The following is a 24,164-nucleotide window of genomic DNA, read 5'->3' on the forward strand; positions in this document are numbered from 1 at the left end:
AAACACATATCAACACGAAAATTAAGTTTGCCTGCTTTTGGATTGGTTATGGAAGTTCTGAAATGAAAAATAAGGAACGGACAGAGAATAATTTTATCAGCAGGGGGGGGAAATCACCACCTGCTAGTTTTTGAAGGACAAGATTAATTAGGAGAATATTAATGGACAGGTTTACTTTGACATCCAGCGCTTTTTTGATGCTAATCCTCCTCTGTATTCTGGCTTCTCCTCTTTCAATCTGAGCCATGATCCTCTCAATGTCCTGGAGTTCATTGCAACGTTCCCAAAATACAGCTGAAATTACAATAATAATAATAATAATCTTAGATGTTCCATAATAAAAGGAATATTACTTTAAAGCAATTAAAGCAGTGAGTTTCATAAGCTGAGCTAAACGCAATTACAGCATCTCTACAGTGAGAAGAACATTGTAAGTATTCTGAAAATGTAGTTATATCTTATGTCCTTAATCATTTTTATGCCAATGGTCTCAGCAATGTGAGAAATTCAAAACAGAAAGAAAAGACATATCTGACTGAACTTCTGGAAGGAGGTGAAGCAATCCAAATTTCCCACCAATTTTTTTTAGACGTTCCTTTCAAAGAGGGCATTATGAGCTGGAGGGAAAATGTAACTTTAAAATCAGCAATTAAGCTTAAAGCCAGTTGGGTGCTATTCAAGGGAGAGTGCAAGAGGAACAGAAAATGGTAGTACAGGCTAAAGCCAACAGCCCTTTCCACCTTAAGCTTCTCTGCTCCAAAATGCAATTTCTGGCATTTCACGTTGACTCTTACACCGCAAAAACATAAACAGTGCCCCATCTGGTCTAGCTGTCTATTCTCGCAGTGGCCAAGCAACTGCACAAGGAGCCTATCTGTCTCCCAGCAGACAAATCTTCAGAGGCAGGCCCAGTGCCATCAAGGCAAAATAGCCAGGGATCCCCATGAATCCACCCTGAATTGGTGGAACCCACTTTTTTTAAGCCCACCAAGCTGACAGCCAGCACGTTTCCGACAGTGAGTTCCAAAGGTAAATCGAGCACTGCGTAAAAATCTGCTGTCCGAATTTTCCCAGGATTCCTGGAATGTATTGGGGTGAACCTGCTAGTTCCTCTAACGGTCTCACAGAGGGCTGGAACTTCTTCTGAGCTTTCGGTGTCGATGTCAAAACAACTGCAAATGGCCTAGCTGGAAATGAGAGCGTTTCAGAAAGATGCCATCGAAGCAACTTGCACCAAAGGCGCACGCTTTATCCACTTTTTAGGAAACTCTATGAGGGATCCGGGGAGCATCGTAATGACTAAAGGTTTGTTCGATCTTACCACTTGTCATCGCAAAAACCTATTGTGTCAACGCTCCACATAATCTAACAGCCAGGGGCACCTGCTTTCTCTGTTAAAGAGTATCCAAGTAAGCATAAAACAGGCTTTATTTTGTTTGTTTTTTAAATCATAATTGAAAACTACAAGGCTAGTGGATATCTTCTCTTCATAACAAGCCTTGATCAATGTGGGAAGTATCATAGGGGTTCAAAGGTTGGTAGTTCATAGCAGCTTTTTCCATTTTCTTCTTCTAATCGCCATCATATTGCAATTATTGAAACAATGCCCCAGTCCAGGTGCCTTAGACCAGTGATGGCGAACCTTTTAGGGACCGAGGGCCCAAACTCCAACCCAAAACCCACCTATGTATCATCGGGTGCCGGGTAACTTTAAGACCTGTGGACTTCCAGTTCCAAAAATTCCCCAGCCAGCATGCTAGTTGGAGAATTTTGAATAACAGAATAACAGAGCTGGAAGGGACCTTGGAGGTCTTCTAGTCCAACCCTCTACACAAGCAGAAGATCCTATTCCATGATGGAGAGCCTTTTAGAGACCGAGTGCCCAAACTCCAACCCAAAACCCACTTATGTATCATCGGGTGCCGGGTGGGCGTGGCCCATTGGGTGGGCATGGCTGCAGTGGTAATGGCAGACTGGGTGGGACTAAAAAGTTCAATCAATCAACTCCAACTTTGCGAGAACATTTTTTTCCCCCGCGAGAAGTTGAAATTGATTGATTGAACCTTTTTTTTTTCTTTTTGCACATGGCGGCGGAGCCCTAAAGCGAAAAGGTTTTATAAAACCCAGCTGAAGGCCTAGGACTGGGGCGATGGCGCATGTGCCCACAGAGAGGGCTCTGCGTGCCACCTGTGGCGCCCGTGCCATAGGTTCGCCACCATGGCCTTACACAATAGCAATGAAACAGCTTCTTTTCTCCCTAATTTGGGCATGTGCACACTTAAGTCTCGAAACTAAAATCTGTAGCTTCGGAACCGGGAAGGCGTTTGAGCCAGTTACCACCACCACCACCCCGGTTTAAGAAGCAACTATACTTTATTTTCTGAAACATACGTATGTGCTGTGCCTGACACTCCTCTGGGAACAACCTGTGGCTTTAATACCCAACTCACATGAAGGCCCTTATATGTAGGAAAATAAAGAGGGCGCAGGATGACCCCAAATGATAGCATGGGAAATACAGTATGAAAAGGGAGAAGAGTCTGTTACGTGAGAGCCCTCTGCTTTTAAGGATGGGAAATATTTTAAGGAATGCTGCTGCCCTTGAAAAGTAGGGCTGAGTCTGCCAAGCAGAGTTGTGTTTACATTGGAAATGCATCTGGGATTCTCGTGAACCCATCACTCAACCAAAGAGTGATTGGTGGTCTTATAATGCCGTCAGGGGAAAGGGATCATAAATCCAGCCACTCTCCCTCTGCCTTGCCAGCCACAGCATGGTCAAATGAAGCATGTCATAACCATTTGTCTACGCTACGGTCTCCTGCTCAAGCAGGGGGCCAGACTAGAAGATCTCCAAGGTCCCTTCCAACTCTGTGAATTCTATGTTCGATGTTCTATAACAGACATGTCAAACACAAGGCCCGGGGGCTGGATCCGGCCCGCAAAGTGGTTTTATGTGGCCCCCGAAGCCATCCTGGAAATAGTGAGGGAACGGTCCCCGCTGCCTTGGCTCTGGCCCAGAGACCCTCCTTCTGCCAGAGATCCTCAGATCTGTCCCACTCCTGCCCAGGCCCCCATAGGCACCCTTGATGCGAACGATGTAGAGCTGGCCATGCCCACCCAGTAGGCCATACGCACTCCAGCTGCGCCCACCCAGTAGGCCGCGCCCACCCTGGCCATACCCACTCGGCCCCCTGAGGGCAACCGCAATGCTGATGCGGCCCTCAATGAAATTGAGTTTGACACCCCTGCTCTAGGACCAGGGACATAGGTAGATTAGCACCCCTGTTCTATAACCTAAAACTCAAGCGGTGTGGAAACAGGAACAGCTGCAGGAGTGTGGTGCAACAACCTCAGCATAATCCCTCAGCAGATCTTTCCATCCAGGATATTTCCTTCTTTCCACATTACTCATTCCTCAAGTTTCTCTATCCTTGGTAGAATTACAAAGGTAACCCAATAGAGGGGGGAAAGGAAAAAAAAAGAACTGTTCGCAATCCTTCTTAATTAATCAAGGAACAATTAACCAACCTGAATACTCAATAACTTCCTCGGGTGACTTTCCTTCCACCTCGCGGGCAATATCATCTATGTCGTCACGGCCATATTTTTCATTAGCTTTAATAAACTGATTGAAGTCTCTTTTGTTCCAGTTTGTAAAACCCTGTTAAAAGAAGAAGTTGGTTTTGGCCAGATCTTGCATCTTAAAGAGGATACAGTTGGATTTGCTCATTAATGCCGTGATACAATGTCACATAATAATTACAGGGGTTAATGATCTTGCAATATTTCCACAAACATCTATTATCCGGGGTTTATTACTCGAGTCATAAAAAGCTGAGTTATTTTTGAACACATCTCCTCAAGCATAAGGGATAGAAGTTGTTCTATTCATACTTGTAAATGGCAAATCTCCAAAGGCACAAAGTTCAGTCCGAATCTTAGCGGGCTTTCACTTTGTATAATACTTGAACAATTACAAGTAAGTAACAAACAAAAAAATGTAAGAATATGAGGGCATTTGTCCAGATGTCACAGGCAATCTTCTGGAACTAAATGTAGGAACATCCTGCTTCAAACACTTCCAAAGCAAATGGTGAATGAAATTAACACCTGGAAAGGAAGAAAACCCCCAGTCCCCATGCATACTTTTCATAAAATGGGGGGGGGGAGATAAAAAAAAACCTCCTGCTGACTATAGAACCTCTAAAGACTTATTTATTGAAGAGGCAAATTTCAAATATTTTATACAGTGTGCCACTGATAATCAAGTCTTTGACCAACTGCAGAAATACTGTAAAATTATATATATAATACACACACACACTGCTCAAAAAAATTAAACAACACAATGTACTGTATTTAATAGTAGGATGTCTTATCTTGTGTTCCCTTTATTTTTTTGAGCAGTATATATATACATATGCATACATATATATACATACATGTACATATACGTATACGTATACACATACATACATACATATATATATGACACTTATTTGAAATCTACTAAAAACCAGCTATTCTACACAACAAACATTTCCTTCACCCAGAAAGAACCACTACTATGATGGAGGAATCTCTGCTCTTAAATACAAGTTTCCTTTTATTTAGGAACTATCCTTCCAACCCCTTGTATAAAACAACAAATAAGCAGCACGAAATGAGGTGGTACTTTTTGAAGCATGGATTAACATCAGCACGACTCCCATTAGCTACAGGTAGTTCCTTACTTACAACAGATTATCTAGTGACTCTTCAAAGCTACAACGGCACCAAAAAAAGTGACTTATGACCGTTTTTCGCACTTGCGACCGCTGCAGCATCCCCGTGGCCACGTGATCCAACATTGAGACGCTTGGCAACTGGCTCCTATTTATGACGGTCGCAGTGTCCCGGGGTCACGTGATCCCCTTTTGCGACCTTCTGGCAAGCAAAGCGAATGGGGAAGCCAGATTCATTTAACAACCGGGTTACCAATTTAACAGCTGCAGCGGTCCACTTAGCAACTGTGGCAAGAAAGTCATAAAGTGGGGCAAAATTCACTTAACAAATGTCTCACTTAGCAACAGAAATTTGGGGCTCACTTGTGGTCGTAAAGTCAAGGACTACACCTATTTGGTTTTGCTAATGCCGTTCTATTTTTGAATGGAGGAAGATTCAACGCTATGCATATAAATCTGGGATTAAGCTCTACTAAACTCCCTGCTTCTAACTGACAGAAGACTCACCTATAGAAAGCCCAATTCAGGGGTATAAAAAGCCTTTCATATATCACCTTTCTCAAGGCTGAAATGTTCTTCTAAGCACCAAATAGCCCTCTTCAGCCAGAAACAGTCTGTTCTAAGAATTTCGAAATGTTTTCAAGCTCCAACTTTTTTTGATCTTAAAATACTTGCCAAATGCAGAGAGTAGCATGTTTTTAAAAGTGAAGTTTAAGACATTTTGCATATCCAGAGTCTCTCCCAAGCTGAAGACAGTTTCAGAAAACTTCAGGGATACATCCATGTTGGTCTTGGTGCAGCAATACAGAAGTGGCTTTCCACCGCCTTCTTGCGGGATAATTTTCTTTAAATTTTCCCGGTCCAGCCTACAAACCTGGAATTGACTGCAGGAATCTCTACCATGTGCTACTCAGACTCAATTCTATTTTAACTTCGGAACCCAGACAATATCAACCATCTGCTGCCATCTGCTGAGACAGCTGTGTATTTTTAGATAATAGCTGAAATGTTCACTTTTACATCAAGGTGTATTTCTTACGTTTTTACTGATGTTCTACCATTTTGGGGTTACAGTGTAAGAGCAAGACAGTCATACTGATCTGACTTGACCAAAAATATGTGGATAGAAAAATGTAAACAGACAAAGGCAAAAAGATTCAGATGTTTTATGTACCTGTTTTCAAACATTAAACAGTGTTGTAAAAAAATGTTTACTCTCTCTGTACAGATTAGGAACCATCTGGTTGATACTGTATTTTCATTGTTAAGATTCACTTCATCTGACCCTGGCAATTTAAATGATCAAAAGGCAATTAAGCCAACCTTTCAAAGGGAGGATTCAAGTATACGTATCCTTAATATATAAGACTAACTGCTATTGCTATTGCTAATATAGGAGGATATTTTAAGAACGTTATATTTTGTTTGAGATGAATGCAACAAAGCTCTGTGCTTCGTATCTCATAACATGCAAAGTGTGCTAAAAATTATATTTGAATAGTCCAGCAATTCAGGCATAAAAGTAATTGCACTGTTTCAACACTCATTAAAAACACAATAAAATCAAAAACTTGTGAAGTTTGTGCTAGAAAGCTACTCATGAAATGTTAAACAGAAAGTGCCTGGAACCATCCACCACTGGATGTCCTCCAACTTAGGACCCACGGTCAGTCAACAGAACTCAATTGTAACAGAGGAGCGAGGTTCATTTTGGTAAAAGCCAAACCTTTAGATCGGGGGTGGGGGTGGGTGTGTTCAAACTTGGCCCTTTTATGACTTGTGGCTGAGGAATTCTGGGAGTTGACCTCCACAAGTCATAAAAGGGTCACGTTTGAAGACCCCTGCTTTAGATTCAGTCTGAACTCTGCCAGTTTCAACTGTTCTCTTTGCCGAATTCCCGCTACCTATCTTGACCTACCAATAGCTGCTGAGAACTTGGTGATTGCATTCTGAAAACAAGAGGACTAGAATCCCTTTTCTTTCAATATTTGCAAACAGGAATTCAGAGCAGAACCACGAAGGATGGACAGCTATTGGTCAGGCGGCTCCTTGGTGGTCTCTGAGCTTGGCTGTTTTCTTGCAGACTTTTCATCCCCCCCCAACCGGGTTACATCATTAGTGCTAGTACAGCGAGTCCTCTACTTACAACAGTCCATTCAGTAACCAAGGTTACAACGGAGCTGGAGTGACTCGAGACGTGTTTTCACACTTACAAGCGAACAGTTGCAGCATCCCCGTGGTCATGTGATCCAAAATTCAGATACTTGACAACTGACTCAACTTTATGATGGATGCAGGTTCCCGGGGTCACGTGATCCCCGTTTGCAACCTTCTGACAAGCAAAGTCAACGGGGAAGTCAGATTGACTCAACAACCATGTTACTAGCTTGACAGCTGCAGTGACTTATAAGATAGATAAGACACGCTTTATTGTCAGTTTTGACTGTGAAGGCACCGGCCCACTTTAAAAATGAAATTCTGTTGCCTGCTATCAAAAGAAAGTATGTATCTACCCATACATGACACACACATATACACATGATACACACACACATACACACACACTGTATGGAACAAAACTGTGACTGAATCTAGATGTTCTGCTTCGGATACCACAAAGCCCCCTCCTCCCAGAAGGCAACAAGGAAAAGAGGTTTTAAAGAGGATGTGTAACATTCCAGACAATCCTGCGGACCCTGCTCAAGCAACCCTTATATGCCATGTCCTGGATGGAAGGGAGGGAACTGCCAATAATCTTTTCTGCCATCCTCACCACTCTCTGCACCGCCTTCCTGTCCGAAGCAGAGATGCTTCCAAACCAGACAATAATGCCATACGACAGGATGCTCTCGATCGTCCCTCTGTGGAAAGTGGTCAGGACAGGGGAAGATGAGCTTTTCTCATACGACGCGGAAAGTGCAGCCGCCGAAGTGCCCGCTTCACCAGTGTCTCGCTGTTGAGCGACCAAGCCAGCCCACTTGTTAACTTGTTAACTGCACACCCAGCAGCTCAATGCTGCTAACCTCTTCCCCAGGTAAATCATTAATACACAGAAGTGTGTGGTTGTGCTGGCCCTTTCTGAAATCCACAATGATCTTAAGTTTTTCCTACATTTAGGACAAGGCTGTGTTTATTTACACAGGTTCACCAAACCCTCTACCTCCTTGTGGTAAGCACCCTCATTGTCATCCTGAAAAAGGCCCACAACGGTCGTGTCAAAGAATGGGGTGAAATTTACTTAACACATGTCTCACGCTCAGCAACAGGAATTTGGGGCTCAACTATGGCTGTAAGTTGAGGACTGCCTCTATTGCCGATGTTTTCTGCAAGAAAACAACCAAGCCCAAAGCATCAAGGATCCCTCATTTCAACCCTGAGTACAAATATTCTTTAGTGGTAGCTTTTTTTTCCTAATCAGCTTATATTTTCCTGCTCCAAAAGCTGTAGGGGATGGCTGTCATTTTAGGGTCAATAACATTATCTTATTTAGAGGAGGAGGTGTGAGTTTTAATGCATTAAATATCTCATTTATGTCCCCTTCTCCCTTTTAGGGAAGGAGTGGGGGAAGGGGGGGAAACTGCATGTAGTCCTGCCAACTCTGGCTTCGAGTCAACGCAATTACAAATTAATCCATACGATCAGACAGCATTTGCAGTTTTCCAGGGGATAATTACGGTAATGTCTTGCACAGCAAGCAGACGGGTTTCATAAGCACCGCTTCTTCCTTTCTTCTTCTTCTTTTAACAAAAAATAAAGCCAGAAGCTAGATACCTGGGTGAGCAGCCTTTCTTTCTCTTCGGCCTCTTCGGAAGAAAGAGGAGCCGATTCATCGATCTTCCGCTGTTCCTCCTTCTGCACCTGAGCTGCATTGGGAAGCTCAGGATTTCTGGGGACCTAAAACCAGCAAGGAAATGAATGAATGGTTAAGAGAGCAACGCTATTAAAGGTTCTGGATGGAGGCCTATCCGGCTCCCTTCATGGCCTGTCTCTGAAACGCCAAAAGGCAAGACTGATGCTTTTTTTTTTTTCCCTCTATTGGGGATTTGTTAAGGGAAGAAATATTTCTCTGGCATCGGGGCAATAGTAGAGAAACATTCTTTTTACTTGTGTTTACAGGCCTCGGAAAGTTCTCCAGGCGAGATGAACGTAGCCTATCATAACTCATCTCTTTCCCTTGCCTCCGTGATGGCTTGCAGGCACTTGTTCCACCCAAGTGTACCAGTAACAGCAATACATAAGTGGCCAATACGTGTCCAGAGCTCTTTTTAAAGCTTCCAAAAACCTCTGGGTATCATGAATATGAGTGTGTGTGTGTGTGTGTGTGTGTGTGTGTGTGTATAGAGAGAAGACACAGCAGGAATACAAATCTTCCAGTGCTTAGGCACTGAAGAAGTGACTTGTGTAATAACCTCTATCCTGTTTGGAACAGGTCAGTGCTACCAAAAAATTTGATTTTAACAACGATGCATATATAAATCCTGGGTAGGGGGGATTATTATTTAATATTAGAATATCATTTATTTAATATTAAGGTTGTAGTTTCTTACCTTGTAGCCTATCGTCTTCCGATAATAGAGGATTTCTTTTTCAAGAAGTTCAAATAACCGGGGTGGAAAGAACTGGAAATCTTGAATATTTGGCTGCTTTGGTGGTCGTGGAGCCTTTGAAATGAAACATATATAGTTTTGGTGCTTGTGTTCTCGTTTTTATTTGTGTATTCACAAAATATTGGCTCTTTTGTGTAACATGGAAGGTTAAACGGCTCACCTTTGGGATTTTAGGCTCGCTCACCCGGAGAGCCTCTCTAAAATAGGCATCCACAGCATAGTTGGCTTTGCGTTCTCGTTTTGGAGGCTCAATCCATTCCATCATGCTCAGCTAGGAAAAAAAAAACCTCATTAAAACGGTAGGGAATAGATTGACAGGTTCTGGCTAAGACAGGTGCTCCTTTACAAAAAATCTGAATAAATTGCTGTGCACTGGGTAATGCTTTCTGCATTGCTTCTGAACAGAAGTACGCCTTTCTTAAACATTGAAATGTGAACAGCGAACGGGAGTAATGAACTTCCTTGCCATACGTTAAACCACAGCAGTATTGGAATTTGAGAAAACTAGGAAATCGAAGCCCATGTAAGTCGTTTTACATGCATGAGCTTGGATGACAGCTTCCTTCAGAGAAACAAAAATTAATTGCGTTCACGGGACTCGTGTTGAGAATTCCACAATGAACTTGACTAGGATACATTTTCCCACGCATCCGTCGCCTGGAACCCAAGTACAATTAATTTTTGGACCACTTTTATACCTCCTACATTCTACACCGGTTGGACTATGCTTACTGCATGCCTTAGCGGCAAAATTAATGGGGGGGCCAGACATTTGGTAATTAAAGAAAAAAAATATATAATGGCTTGATTTAATGCTGGCTGGGGGACTCTGGGAATTGAAGTCTGTACATCTTAAAGTTGCCAATGTTCTAGATATTACTGGATGAAATCTTCCTCCGTTTCTGTCCATTGGCAATGAAGGCTGATCTGAAGATTTAACAGAATAATAGAGCTGGAAGGGACCTTGGAGGTCTTCCAGCCCAACCCCCTGTTCAAGCAGGAAACGCTTTACCCATTCCAGACAAGTGGGTATCCAATCTCTTCTTAAAAACCTCAGTGATGAAGCACCCGCAACTTCTGAAGCCAAGCCATTTCACTGGTTACTTGTTCTCACTGTTAGGAAATTTCTCCTTAGTTCTAGGTTGCTTAGTTTCCATCCATTGTTTCTTGTCTTGCCTTCTGGTGCTTTGGAAAACAGGTTGGCCCCCTCTTCTTTGTGGCAGCCCCTCCAATATTTGAACAGTGCTATCATGTCACCCCTAGTCCTTCTTTTCACTAGACTAAAGGTAAAAAGGTAAAGGTTCCCCCGCACATGCGTGCTAGTCGTTTCTGACTCTAGGGGCCGGTGCTCATCTCCGTTTCAAAGCCGAAGAGCCAGCGCTTGTCCGAGGACGTCTCCGTGGTCATGTGGCCGGCATGACTAGACACCAAAGGCGCACGGAACGCTGTTACCTTCCCACTGTAGTGGTCCCTATTTTTCTACTTGCATTTTTACATGCTTTCGAACTGCTAGGTTGGCAGAAGCTGGGACGAGTAACAGGTGCTCACTCTGCTATGCGGCACTTGGGATTCGACCAGCCAAACTGATCAGCCTTCTGATCGACTAGATAAGCCCAAATCCTGCAACCATTTTTCGTACTTTGTAGTCTCCAGCCCTCTGATCGTTTTTGTTGCTCCTTTCTGCACACTTTTCACTGTCTCAACATTTTTTATAATATTGTAACCAAAGCTGGGTGCAGTATTCTAAGTGTGGTCTCCCTAAGGCTTTATAAATATCCAGTGCTTATTTTAAGATGTTTATGATCCTACTGAAATCAAGTCAATCTCTGCAATGCAATTCATGCAACTGCAATGCCACATATATATTAAAAATATACCTTTTGTTTCCCTCTATAATCTTCCCCTTCAAAATTGTACAAACTCATTTCAGTGTCCATTGTGAAGTTCCGAAGAGAGCTTTCACCCATTTTTTGCAAACGTTCGTTCATTTCAGCTGTCTACAGAAAGTCACAAGCGCCAAAAGAAAAAAAGAAAGAAAGAGAACATATTTTTAGAAATGTCTTTTTCATGTATATAAATACTATGGCTGATTTTAATCAGTCTGTATGAAAAGTTAAAGCTAACCAAAGAGGTTTTTTTTTCTGGTTAGTTTGGAGCTGATATTTATTACAGATAGCAGAAAAAAATAAACAAGGCACAGTGATTTATGTTCCACATTATCTCACCTTTTTTTCACCTCTTTCTAAAATAGTAGTAATGTCTTCATCAGTCAGTTCACTGTCTTTGGAAGCGAATACATGAGTTGCTCCATGACGGATCATTTGCAACATTTCATCTTTTGCTAGTTTGTTAGACTGCTGATCGATAAGCCTTCCTAATACATACAACACAGAGAATTTTAACTCCAAACCCATTCTGAGTTCTATACTAGAATTACAAAGTCATATCCTTATCTAAGCAGGCTGTTTAATAAAATCATGATTAAAAAAAGTGGAAGTATAACAACAAATCTAGTCCAACCCACTGCCCAGGCAGGAAACCCTATATCATTTCAGACAAATGGCTATCCAGTCTCTTTCTTCTTAAAAACTTCCAGTGTTGGAGCATGCACAGCTTCTGGAGGCAGGTTGTTCCACTGGTTAATTGTTCTAACTGTCAGGAAGTTTCTCCTTAGTTCTAGGTTGCTTCTCTCCTTGACTAGTTTCCATCTGCTGCTTCTTGTCCTGCCTTCGGGCGCTTTGGAGAATAGCTTGACTCCCTCTTCTTTGTGGCAGCCCTTGAGGTATTGGAAGACTGCTGTCATGTCCCCCCTCATCCTTCTCTTCATTAAACTAGACATGCCCAATTCCAGCAGCCGTTCCTTATATGTTTTAGCCTCCAGTCCCCTGATCATCTTTGGTGCTCTTCTCTGCACTCTTTCTAGAGTCTCGACATCTTTTTTGCATCGTGGTGACCAAAAATACAAGGAATGAAACAGCTTTCTTTCCAGCTTCACTACTAAACACTATTGGCCAAATGCTGTCTTCCCTAGATTTTATCTCCGGATACCACAAACATATTAAACATTTACCTTGTTGAATAACAATTGAGTCCAGTCTCAGTTTTATCTCGGCTCTTTCTACTATCCTCTCTTCAACGGTGTTGTCAGTGATAAGTCGAAATACCCGCACGGGCTTTTTCTGGCCGATTCGATGAGCACGATCCTAATCACGGTAAATTAATAAAGGTGCAAGTGAAGAGATGCTGAAGGCCAAGACAAAGGGGAATGTTATCATTATTTAACCTAGCTTGATTAACCCTTCAAATGCAGTATTTACGTAACATGTTCTTTTTTTAATTAGCTTATCTGAAGGAGTGCAACCGGCCAGAAATGTACCTTACCATCGCTTGTAGATCGACTTGTGGGTTCCAGTCTGAATCATAGAGGATCACAACATCAGCTGTCGCTAAATTAATCCCCAGGCCTCCGGCTCTTGTACTTAACATAAAAACGAACTTCCTACTGTTTGGAGCATTAAAGGTGTCTATTGCTTCCTAAAAGAAGGAGGAGGAGGAGGGGGGGAGAAGGAAGAGGAAGAAGAGGAGGAGGAGGAGGAGGACTATATTAAAAATACTGTTTCCTGGAAGGGATCAAGAACCTGTTCTTTTTTCTGCCTTGTTTCTAAAATAGTTACATCTTAAATTGCGGTATTTGATTCTAAATTCTTTTTAAAAATGCATTTTATCCCAATTTCATTTTAAATTGTATTTTACTTCTATTTTATCCCAAATTATGTTTTAACTAATTCCATTCTAAACTGTTTTTACTGCATTTTAGTATAATGTGCGTTTGGAACTCTGCAGCTCGGTATGGCCCACGGGTTAATCAATAAAGACTAAAAAAAAAAAGATATAGGGACAAATCGGGCCACGATAGAAACATAAGTGAATCAAAACCCTTTCCTTTACATCTCCAAGCAGTTCTGCGAGCAACCCGATCCCCAGCCTATGAATTACAGAGATTGCCAAACACCACAGGTGATTCTCACTGGCATCCTTTGTAAACGCACCTTTTATTTTCCCTTAAAGTGATACAGGTCGTCTTCGGCTTGCAACCATTCATTTAATTACCATTCAAAGTTACGACAGTACTGGAAAAAAAATGTTTCACAAGCTTTCCCCGCATTTATCAACTTGCAGAAGATGGGAATTGAAGCCCTTGGCAGCCATCATGTATTTACAATGATTGCCACACGCCAGGGTCGGAGGACCACCCTGTTCAACCTTCCCAGTGGGTTTCCAACAGGTAACGTCGATAGGAGAAGCTGCAGTCATTTAACAACTGTGCGACTCAATTAACAACCATGGCCAAAAAAAATAATAATCATAAAACCAGGTTGAACTGCCTTAACGACCGCATCGCTTAGGGAGGGAAGTTCCAGTTCCAATCGTGGTTTTAAGTCAAGGGCTACCTGTAAGTTGAAACTCAAATCAGAAAGTCGACTGACACGACAGAATGCCATAATGACAGATCAATCTGTTTATAAGGCCTGACAGAAGATAAAAGACCGCTGACACAGCAAGTTGGCCCTTGGGAAAAGAGCGAAGAAGTCTTAGTGGTTACACAGCCTGTGTTCAGAATAGGACAAAATAAACACTCAAGCAACTAGAGAAATCATTCCCACCTCTCTCTCCTCGTGGGGCGTTTGCCCATCCAGGCGACAATATTCATAGCCTCGCCACATGCAGTAGTCTTCCAATATATCCAGCAAGCGAGTCATTTGGCTGAAAACAAGAACTCTGGAACCTGAGGGGCAAATGAGAGAGAGAAGCACCTTTAGCCACACTGTCGGTAATGATAACGAGAAGATCTACATTAAATAGGAAGGTCCGAGAAAGAACGGACCTTTACTGGTATCAGTTAGGACCAATGAGTAATGGATAACTTTGGTTGGTCTTCTCAACTGAATCTGGAATTGATTATCTATTTATGTATTAAATTTACAGGCCACTCGACGGCATTGCAGCTGGGCAATTTCTTTTTTACATTCATTCATTCATTCATTTATCCATTCGTGCGTTTCTATCCCACCTTTATTATTTTTACAAATAACTCAAGGCTGCAAACGTGTCCAACGCGCCTCACTCCTCTTCTTTTCCCCACAACAACAACCCTGTGCGGTGAGTTGGCCTGAGAAAGAGGGACTGGCCCAATGTCACCCAGCTGGCTTTCGTGGCTAAGGTGGGAACTTGAACTCAGGACTCTCCCATTTTCTAACCTGGTGTCTTAACCACTAGACCAGGGGTAGGCAACCTGGGCTCTTTTATGACTCATGGACTTCAACTCCCAGAATTCCTGAGTCGCTGACTCAGGAATTCTGGGAGTTGAAGTCCATGAGTCATAAAAGAGTCCAGGTTGCCTACCCTGCCCTAGACAAAACGCTGTCTACTGGCAATGGATAATATAAGACAATTAAAAATACGACAATAGGGAAATTGTGCAGAACAAAAGTCCAGGGGGGGAGGAGGGGGAAGACAGAATGCCACAAGGAAGTCTCACAAGGGGTCCCACTAGCCCAAAACTGGGAGGGCGGGGAAGGAGAGAAGTCTGTCTTACCCTGTTCTTTGAGTTTGGATAGTAATTTGTCCAGGGCAACCATTTTGCCGCTATTGCTCACTAGATGAGTATCAGTGGTGTAAGGTGGGCCTGGTTCAGCCCCGTCAAACAGGTAGGGGTGGTTACAACACTTCCTCAGCTGCATCAGGATGTTTAACAACCGCATCTTGTCCATTTTGCCCGCTGAATTTAAGATATCGATGTCTTTCATCAGGATCTTGGTATACCTATAAGGTTAATTGGATCATTGAAGAATAAAGGAACAACACATTAATGTCTGAATGCATAAAGGATGGAAGAGTCTCGGTCATCTATATCCCTGTTTGGCCATTTAAATGGGACTTAACTGTACACTTTAAGCTTTTTGCTTTCTTTTTAAAAAAAACAACGTTCAGGAGTTTTTCAAACCTGTGAACTCTGAACTGTTTCTGCAAGCTCATCAAATTTGATATTTGCTGCAGGGTGTATGTGTGTGTGTGTGTGTGTGTGTGTGTGTGTACACACACACACATACACACACACACACACACACAGAGAGAGAGAGAGACAGACAGACAGACAGACAGACAGACAGACAGACAGATAGTAACTGAGAGTGAATGGAAGATTTATCCTTTTTTTCCTGCTAAAGGTAAAGGTTTCCCTCTACAGTCTAATTCTAGGGCACAATGCTCACCTCGGTTTCATGGCCGAGGGAGTTGTCCAAAGACATTTTCCGGGGGGTCATGTGGCCAGCATGGCTAGATGACAAAGGCACACAGAAAGCTGTTCCTTTTCCACCAAGGTGGTACCTATTAATCTACTCAAAATTTGCATGCTTTTGAACTGCTAGGTGGGCAGGAGCTGGGATAGGAACGGGAGCTCATCCTGTCTAACAGCATTTGAGTCTCAAACCCAGACAGTCAGCTTTCTAGATGACAAGCTCAGCGCCCTTTAACCACGGCCCGTTTATTCCTGCTACCAAGATAAAAATGGTCACCAATGCTCTAGGACAGGGGTCTTCAAACTTGGCAACTTTAAGACTTGTGGACTTCAACTCCCAGAATTCCTCAGCCAGTCCACAAGTCTTAAAGCTGCCATGTTTGAAGACCCTTGCTCTAGGAACTGTTGACTACCAAGAAGAGAATACTGGAATTAAAGAGGGTGGGTAAAGCTCTCACAATTCCACATGTTACTAATCCCAAAATGGCCACACACATTTTAATCCCATCAAAAGTTTAAAAACAGGAGAAAGGGAAGTTATCCCAGATAGTTTTGCAGCTGTGGAGGGAGCCTCAAAACTAGCTGCTGCCCATTTGACCAGATCATGTCTGCTGCTCACGAACAGAAGGAAATGGAGGCCTCTTGTTTCTGAATGTGTTCCATTACACAGATTTGTCATCTGCCTTAAGAAATAAACATATTAAAGGCAGAGCAATCAGGTGTGTTAAGATTAAAACTTTGGCTCTCCCCTTTCTCAAGTCAAATTCCTGCCTTCTGTTTCTCTGAACATCGAGAAACAGCAGCAAAACTTTTTTTTTAAATCTATTCTCCTCCATTCCCAACCTATTGGCTTTACAGAGGGGAAAAAAGAGGAAAAAAGAGCCAACACATCTTTGGGGGGAATACTAATCTAATGACAATAGCAACCTGAATTTCAGCATTTATTTAGCAAATGTTGAATGTTTGGTGTAGGGTTAGGGTTACAAGAGAAATCTTGTAATGTAGATTAATACTCTATTATTGTCCCAGACTAAAGTGGGAAGCGGAGAAAAGAACTATAGCTTAAGCTACAATAGCTTACTTAAAATGTATCCAAACCAATCATACACACAGAAAAATATAAAAGAAATATTAAGGATGGCTTAAAAGAGCTTCCAGGTACATTAATATATTCAACTGCCAGTTGTTTTAATAAGGACCACCTTGCTTTCATCATATAATCAGTGCATCGTTCTCCTGTTATAAGATTTTTTTTTTAAAAAAAAATACCATTCCCTCTGCATTTTGCTGAGTCCCAGATAAATTTTTACTTCTTTTTTAGGAGGCAAGCTTTTTTCCACTTCAGCTTTTATGCGCCTTAGCAGAAATGGTTTCAAAACCTGGGGGGAAAAAAACAACAACAGAAACACGGGGAACATTTTAGTTATATCCCAGATTCTTCAGATATTTCTCCCTGTACAGTAGTCCCCAACATGTGGCAAAGGGGGCTGAAATTTTGGTTGCAACTTGTGGTCATACGTCAAGGTGCCATGTGACTGGACTCAATTTTACGACTGTTTTTACATTGTGTTTAAAGAAAAACACTACAGTCATTAAGCAAAGCCAATGAGCGTTAAGGGAATCCATTGTCTGGAATGGGCATATTTACTGAAAACTGGGAAAAATGTCAGAACTTGTGGTCAAATAACTGCAGGATGTTGCAACCGGTTGTAAATGTGAACCAGCTGCCAAAATGCAATAATGTGACCATGAGGGTATAAGGTAGCGGTCATAACTTCAAGGACAGGATGTAAGTAGGTTTAAGTCTAAACTCTGAACAGTTGTTAAACAACTGGCTGTTAAGTCAAGCTTACAGTGAAACTTCTGCCATCTTCAATACCAGACTACATTGCCCATAATCCCCAGCTTTACTAATATTATAGCAATTGTGTAAACTCCTTTCATTTTTATTTTCAGAAATTGGTTGCTTCGCTTTTTTAAAAAAAGGAAATCTATTCCTTCAAAATAGATAATTGATATTTTATACACTATTCATACATAGATTAGAATGTTATTTGTTTTAAAAACATGTATTTCCGAAAAACTATATAAGCAAGTCAGATGGCCCGTGCTCTTTGTAGTAAATATTTATCAATTTAAAAAAATCCTCCCAAATGTATACAAAACAGGAGAGTGGCACCTCACACGTCAATAAAAAAAGCAGTAAATTAAAAATGCATATACGTTTATGAACTGTTAAGTCCTTTCTTTAAAAAAAAACTTCACCAAAGGAGAAGTGAGGTGAGCCCTGGAAAAGGAGTTTAAAAGCCTAGATTCGAACACCATAATAGTTTCACTGAAAGTCACACACTGCCTCAACCATGCGCTGCCCAGTCTCTGATGCATGGAAGTTAGGCCAATAAACTTCTATCAAGAAATGCTACCATACTTACCGCATGAAGTCTTTCGACAAGTTTTTGATCACCAAGACAATTTTTAGTATCAAACCAGGAGTCAAAGTCCTGCAGATGTAAAAAAAATGTATTATACTTTTATGTTTGTAATTTCAATTTTCTCAATGCTCAGGTTAGCTCAAATAGAAATTATAGGACACAAAGAAAGTCTATTTGACTTGGAAATCAACATATCTATGTTGAATTCTTCCGTCCCATACTACGTAAAATATAATCTTTGCTCTGAAATCATAGTTCTGCCACAAATGTACATCACCAACTGCAATTGGGAAAAAGGAGGAATCTAACAAAATGTAAGGTTAGGGTGCAAGTATATTTTGCTCTAAGGCAGGGGTAGGCAACCTTGGCTCTTTTATGACTCGTGGACTTCAACTCCCAGAATTCCTGAGCCAGCCACGCTGAGGGGAAAGAGAGAGGTTTCCAAGCTGAGCCATGTTGGCTCAGGAATTCTGGGAGTTGAAGTCCACGAGTCATAAAAGAGAGTCCAGGTTGCCTACCCCTGCTCTAAGGTATGGAGAAGGAAGGGAAAACTCAACACAAGTATATCAATTTTACAGTGGCAACCCTTGATTTTGTAGTACATGTTGTTCCACCAGAAAATAAGACCATATCTGCTTCTATTTCTCAAGGAAAATGTAATCCAGCCATTTTTTCCTCTATAAGTGATGCACCTGCTGGAAAATAAGTTCAAAATATCAACATAAATCAGAATAGAGCTTGGAGGTCTTCTAGTCCCAACACCTTGTTCAAGCAGGAGACCCTACACCATTTCAGACAAATGGTTGTCCAGTCTCTTCTTAAAAACTTCCAGTGATGAAGCACCCACAACTTCTGAGGGCAAGGAGTTCCACTGCTTGAATGTTCTCAATGTTGGGAAATTTCTCCTTAATTCCAGGTTGCTTCTCTCATTGATTTAGTTGCCTTGTTTCTTGTCCTGCCCTCTGGTGCTTTGGAAAACAGGATGACCCCCGCCTTCCTTGTGGCAGCCCCTCAACTACTGAAATACTGCTATCATGTCATCCCCACCAGTCCTTCTTTTCTCTAGTCTAGCCATACCCAATTCCTCAAACAATCCAACAGCCTACATAATTACACTTGGCTATATCAGAAGAAAAAAACATAGCAAGGATACATTGCAGGTTAGCCAAGATTAATCAGGCTGATTCTTGATCTGAGCATTCCTACCTACAACAATTATTCATCTAGGTTCTTATGTAACCTCATTATGAGCTGCTTCCATGAACTTGGTTATTTACCTGTCTCTTACCATCTTTCTTATTTCTCCTCTGTTATAAGCCATTGTTAGTAAAATGCAAAAGCAAATGCGGTGATTTGAAGGTAAAACCTAGTTTGCTATAAAAGGTGTAATTTAATTAACTGAAAAACTTCAGTGTCAAACCCAGTCTCACCTCTGCAGAATTAAAGACATCTGGTAAAAGGAAATTGAGCAATGCCCACAGCTCGTGAAGATTATTCTGTAAAGGGGTTCCTGTTAAGAGCAAGCGATTTGTTGTCTTGAATTCACGGACAATCTCTGATAGCTAACCAAAAAAATAAAAAAAATAAAAATAAAAATGAAGAGCTTTTATTGCCAATATATTCCAAAGATACATTTTTATAAACACTTAACTCTTGAAATTTGGAAAACAAACTTCTGGTCTATTATAATTTCTTACAGGCAAATTGAATACAATGGGTGAAATCTTACTCTAAAGTTGCATTTTGTGTTCTACAAAGAACTTTACAAGACAATGTCACATCAAAAGGCCAGAAAGACTTTCAAGCGTTCATCCAACTAAAATGAACTCCAGATCATTCTAACTCAGAAGAAGACATCTTGGGCCTATTCAAACTGAACAGATACGTTTTCCATGGTCCAGGATGACTCTTCCAGTTTTTTTGCTAGTTTTTGCACCAGTCTCAGGAAGGTTCATGGCATCCTTAAGTACACAGTCAACAGGAAGCAGGAGTACATCAAAAGGGCCACCCAGATGTTCAAAACATCTGAACATCACAACTGAGCACAAACTGGTGCTGGAGCAAAAAAAATATACCGTATTTTTCGGACCATAAGACGCACCCAGTTTTTAGAGCAGGAAAACAAGAAAAACATTCTTTCTCCTTCTCTCTCTCTCCCTCTCTTTCTCTCTCTCTCTCTTTCTCTCCCTCCCTCTCCCATTGTCCCTTCCTTCCTTCCTTTCTTCCTTCCCTCCCTCTTTGTCTTTCCCTCTCTGCATTAGAGCAGTACCCGCGGAGGCAGCCCTGCAGCCCGGCTTTCTCTTGCAGAAAGCAAGCTGAAACAAAGTGAGGGAGATTGCCAGAAATGCGAATCGGCCGATCTCGCACTCCTGCAAACTCCCTCGCTCGGTTTCAGCTTCCCTTGCTACAAGAGAAAGCAGGCTGAAACGAGGTAGATTGCAGCAGCGCGAGATCAGCCAATTCGCATTCCTGGCAATCTCCCTCACTCCGTTTCAGCCTGCTTTCTTTTGTAGCAAGGGAAGCTGAAACCGAGCTAGGGAGAGTGCAGGAGCGTGAGATCGGCGTTTCTCAGCACGTGCCGATTCGTGCTCCTGACAATCTCCCTTGCTTTCCACTTGCGGAGATTGGGGCTGGCCATACGGATCACCTTCGGACCATAAGACACACCCTCGTTTTCCCCCCTACTTTTGGGGAAAATAAGTGCGTCTTATGGTCCGAAAAATACGGTATATAAGAGATAACCCAGTATGTGAAGTTTCTTCTATGAGCTCTCCAGGGTCCTGAAATTGTAAAGGTTTAGTTCTGTTCATCTGGTTCCACTCTCTGTTAGTTGCCATTTCATTTATTGGATTCCTCAGCCAGTCCAAGCAAGCTGAAAGTTTTATATACCAAAAAGCTCCCCTTCTCCTTTCTTCGCTGCTTACCAAACAAAAGTAAAACTTACCTTGGACTTTTCATTTTTTATCCGATGAGCTTCATCAATCACCAGATACCTCCAGTTAAATTTTTTGAAAACGGACTTTTCTTTAATGACCATTTCGTAGGAGGTCACACACACATCCCACTCTCCAGGCATCATAACATCACGGATGAAAGCAGCCTGTATGGAAAAACGCACACATAAAACAAACTCTCTAACAGAACCAGCTCGGAAAAACTGCAACAATGACCATCTAGTAATGCAATTTCAGAGAAAAAGAGCCTCCAGAAGAAGCAGAAATATGAACTTTTAGAAATAATTGACACACTTAGATCATTCATTAAATAATACGAAAAGTGCATTCCTGCCTGCATGGGGGAAAGGGAGATATCTGTTCTTCAAAGGATACGAGCAGCGATGTTAAAACAAAGGTTTCCCCCCTTATAACAGGAGAAACAGTATTTTCCTGGAAAACAGCAGGCTTAGCCTTTGAATAGCATATGCCTGTACTCCGAACAGCGGATGAATCCAATACAAAAATATGTCATGCACACCTAAACAAAGCTGGATATAGCTAGTATTTCTATCAAGCCATACATGTAATAGATTCATCTCTCTGCCACATTAAAAATTATATGCTGTATTAATATCTGCAGCTCTGAGGTGTTGCACCAAAGAGTTCAGAGACACAACACTGGGACTTCGGTTTTCACCACTGCTTTAATGCTATTTACAAAAATATTTTAAAGGTTTAATCTGCAGCCCATTTACAATAATCAATTAAGCGTTTCATACTCCGAAACAATGTTTTTCCACCTTGGCAACTTTCACATATATATGGACTTTGATTCCCAAAATTCCCCAGCCAGCATTTCAAGTCCACATATCTTGAAATGTGCAGAAGTTGCAAACAAAGAATTACGTTCTGACTTACAGTGTAAATCACCAGGTGACTGAGTAAAAGTGACACTTACTCTGGCATCCTTATCTCCAATAAGGCAAACTGCCCGTAATGATGGAACCCAACGTTTAAATTCGTTCATCCAGTTATGCAAAGTTGATTTGGGCACCAGAACCATGTGTGGACCGGGAATGTTTCGATAATGCTTCAGATAGCCCAGCAATGCAATTGTCTGTAATGTCTTTCCTAGACCCTACGACAGTTTTAAAAACAGTATTTAAATGTTACGCATCTCTTTTTAACAGTTCTGAAATAATCTCCATCCATAATCATGCATAAAGGAAGCCGCTGATCACGGTATGATCTATGGCGTCAAAATCCGCCATAATTTCAAGATATTGCAATATACAAATTACTATTCTGATTAGCATTTGTTTCCGGACAATAAAATAACTTCTTGAGAACGATCCTCTGTAATTCATAAGAAATATTACGCAGAATGAAATGTTTAATTACAGTTCACTCTGAGCCACGCTGCAACTGAATATTTTAGCTGCGGTTTGTATTATTGCTATGCATTATGTATTCCTTGCTTCGCTTTATATTCATGACTCCTTGGGATATCAGCTGCTTGGTTAAATTTTTGCATGCAAAAAAGGATACACTGCATTAAAAAATCATGTTACAGTCACAATTGCCCAAAACTCCCACTACCTGACTTTTTTAAAAAAAAAAAAAGTATGAGAGGGATCTACAAAATATGAAAGACGCACAAAAGACATAAGAAGACCCTCATCCTGCTGGAACCACTAAAGGTTTCCATCTTGCCTGTTTCCCTATATATGATTTGTTGTATATCATAAAAAGAATGTGAAACCTGGACTCAGATCGTCAACAACCCCTGAGCTAATAAATGCCAGACTTATTACAATGGAATATGAAATTAGGAGGAGTTTGGTGGTAACTTTTCTGACTAAAAACACGTTTTGTTATCCGATATGTAGATTGGGTTAGGTCGATGTAGGTTTTAAATTTAGGGTCCAGTCACTTTATGCATCTGATAAAAGTGAGTTGCAGCTCACAAATGTTCATACCTTTTAACAAAGTGTGTTAGTCGTAAAAGATGGCCCTAGGCAACTCCTGATTTTTTTTTTCTTTTGCCATCATAAAATAATGCGTCTCCTCCCACACTGGGCTATTATTTTGGCTATAGAAGGGCTCTATAGCCAAAATAAGCTGATTATCAAATCTTTTTAAGAGCTTGGAGACTAGACTTGAATTTTTTTTCCCCTTATCTTATCTGAAAACTACATCCAGGTTTTTTTTTACCATTTCATCTGCCAAGATGCCATTTACGCCATTTTCATACAAGGAGATCATCCAATTCAAGCCCCTAACTTGATAGTCCCGCAGTGTTCCTCCTTTAACATCTGCAGAAACATAAAGCACCCCTCGGTTATTCTGTCATTTAGTTTAACGTATCTATGCAAGCAGAGACAATGGCCAACTGGTACACTCACAAGAAGGAGATTCCTCAAATCGGACGCACACGTTTGAGGTTTTCCGGCTTTCCGAAAGCAGCTCCTCGTCTTCCTCTTGTTCTGTCCTCCTGTGACGATAGCTAAAAAAGAAAACCCAACACATGTGCTTCTGCATTTGGGGCAAATTCCTTGGGTGACTAATCACACTTGGCCAAATAAAGTATTCTGTTCTAATCTGTTCTAGTCTAGTCCAGTCCAGTCCAGTCCAGTCCAGTCCTTCTTCCTACTCCTATTCCATTCTAATTATTTTTGTCAATGTCACCCCTATGTTCTGTACCAGCCTGCTACCGGCCCTGCAGAAAAGGCAGGGACAACCCCTTTTACAAGAAGGCAAGAGGCTGGAATTACGCCTGCCAAATTTATTGCTACAAAAACAAATAGAACAAGACACGAACCAAGAAACAGGAGCTCTTCAAGCGGTTGCCTTCAGCAAACCAGCCCTCCCACGCATTCCCCCTTAAATACAGTTCAGGGCGTGGCTTCTCTCTGCCTCCTTCCGAGGAGCCCCATTGCCTTCCTCTGTTTACTCCTGATTGACTGCCTCCTGCGTAGGGCGTCCTTGAACAGGGCCAGCTGTGGGTCATCTTCATCCACGCTGTCAGGCTCACACAGCTGGGTCTGCGTCGTGACCAGATGAGAGGGGCCTGGCTGAGGGCTCTCATCAAGCTCTTCAACACCCCCCTCCTCCTCCTCCTCTGAGTCGTCCGACCCAACTGCCGAACCCACAGGCTGACCCTGAAT

At 41.7% G+C, this 24,164-nt stretch overlaps 1 protein-coding gene across 1 annotated transcript in view; it reads right to left on the reverse strand.

The window, feature by feature from the left end:
- SMARCA1 (SNF2 related chromatin remodeling ATPase 1) overlaps window positions 1–24,164 on the reverse strand; it is a 51,018-nt gene that overhangs the window by 14,612 nt on the left and 12,242 nt on the right. The window contains exons 4-21 of the mRNA XM_083372199.1: window positions 23,403–23,503; window positions 23,212–23,312; window positions 21,956–22,135; window positions 21,006–21,161; window positions 19,492–19,623; window positions 18,062–18,130; window positions 16,899–17,008; window positions 14,928–15,154; window positions 13,996–14,117; window positions 12,713–12,865; window positions 12,402–12,534; window positions 11,557–11,705; window positions 11,209–11,328; window positions 9,492–9,602; window positions 9,272–9,385; window positions 8,496–8,618; window positions 3,529–3,661; window positions 176–294 (exon numbers count right to left, since the gene is read on the reverse strand). Of these exons, the coding sequence (XP_083228325.1) occupies window positions 176–294; window positions 3,529–3,661; window positions 8,496–8,618; window positions 9,272–9,385; window positions 9,492–9,602; window positions 11,209–11,328; window positions 11,557–11,705; window positions 12,402–12,534; window positions 12,713–12,865; window positions 13,996–14,117; window positions 14,928–15,154; window positions 16,899–17,008; window positions 18,062–18,130; window positions 19,492–19,623; window positions 21,006–21,161; window positions 21,956–22,135; window positions 23,212–23,312; window positions 23,403–23,503 (2,353 nt within the window). The remainder of the gene's footprint in view (window positions 1–175; window positions 295–3,528; window positions 3,662–8,495; window positions 8,619–9,271; window positions 9,386–9,491; window positions 9,603–11,208; window positions 11,329–11,556; window positions 11,706–12,401; window positions 12,535–12,712; window positions 12,866–13,995; window positions 14,118–14,927; window positions 15,155–16,898; window positions 17,009–18,061; window positions 18,131–19,491; window positions 19,624–21,005; window positions 21,162–21,955; window positions 22,136–23,211; window positions 23,313–23,402; window positions 23,504–24,164) is intronic.

Source organism: Vipera ursinii (assembly GCF_947247035.1).
Source record: "Vipera ursinii genome assembly, chromosome: 12".
Taxonomy (NCBI): domain Eukaryota; kingdom Metazoa; phylum Chordata; class Lepidosauria; order Squamata; family Viperidae; genus Vipera; species Vipera ursinii.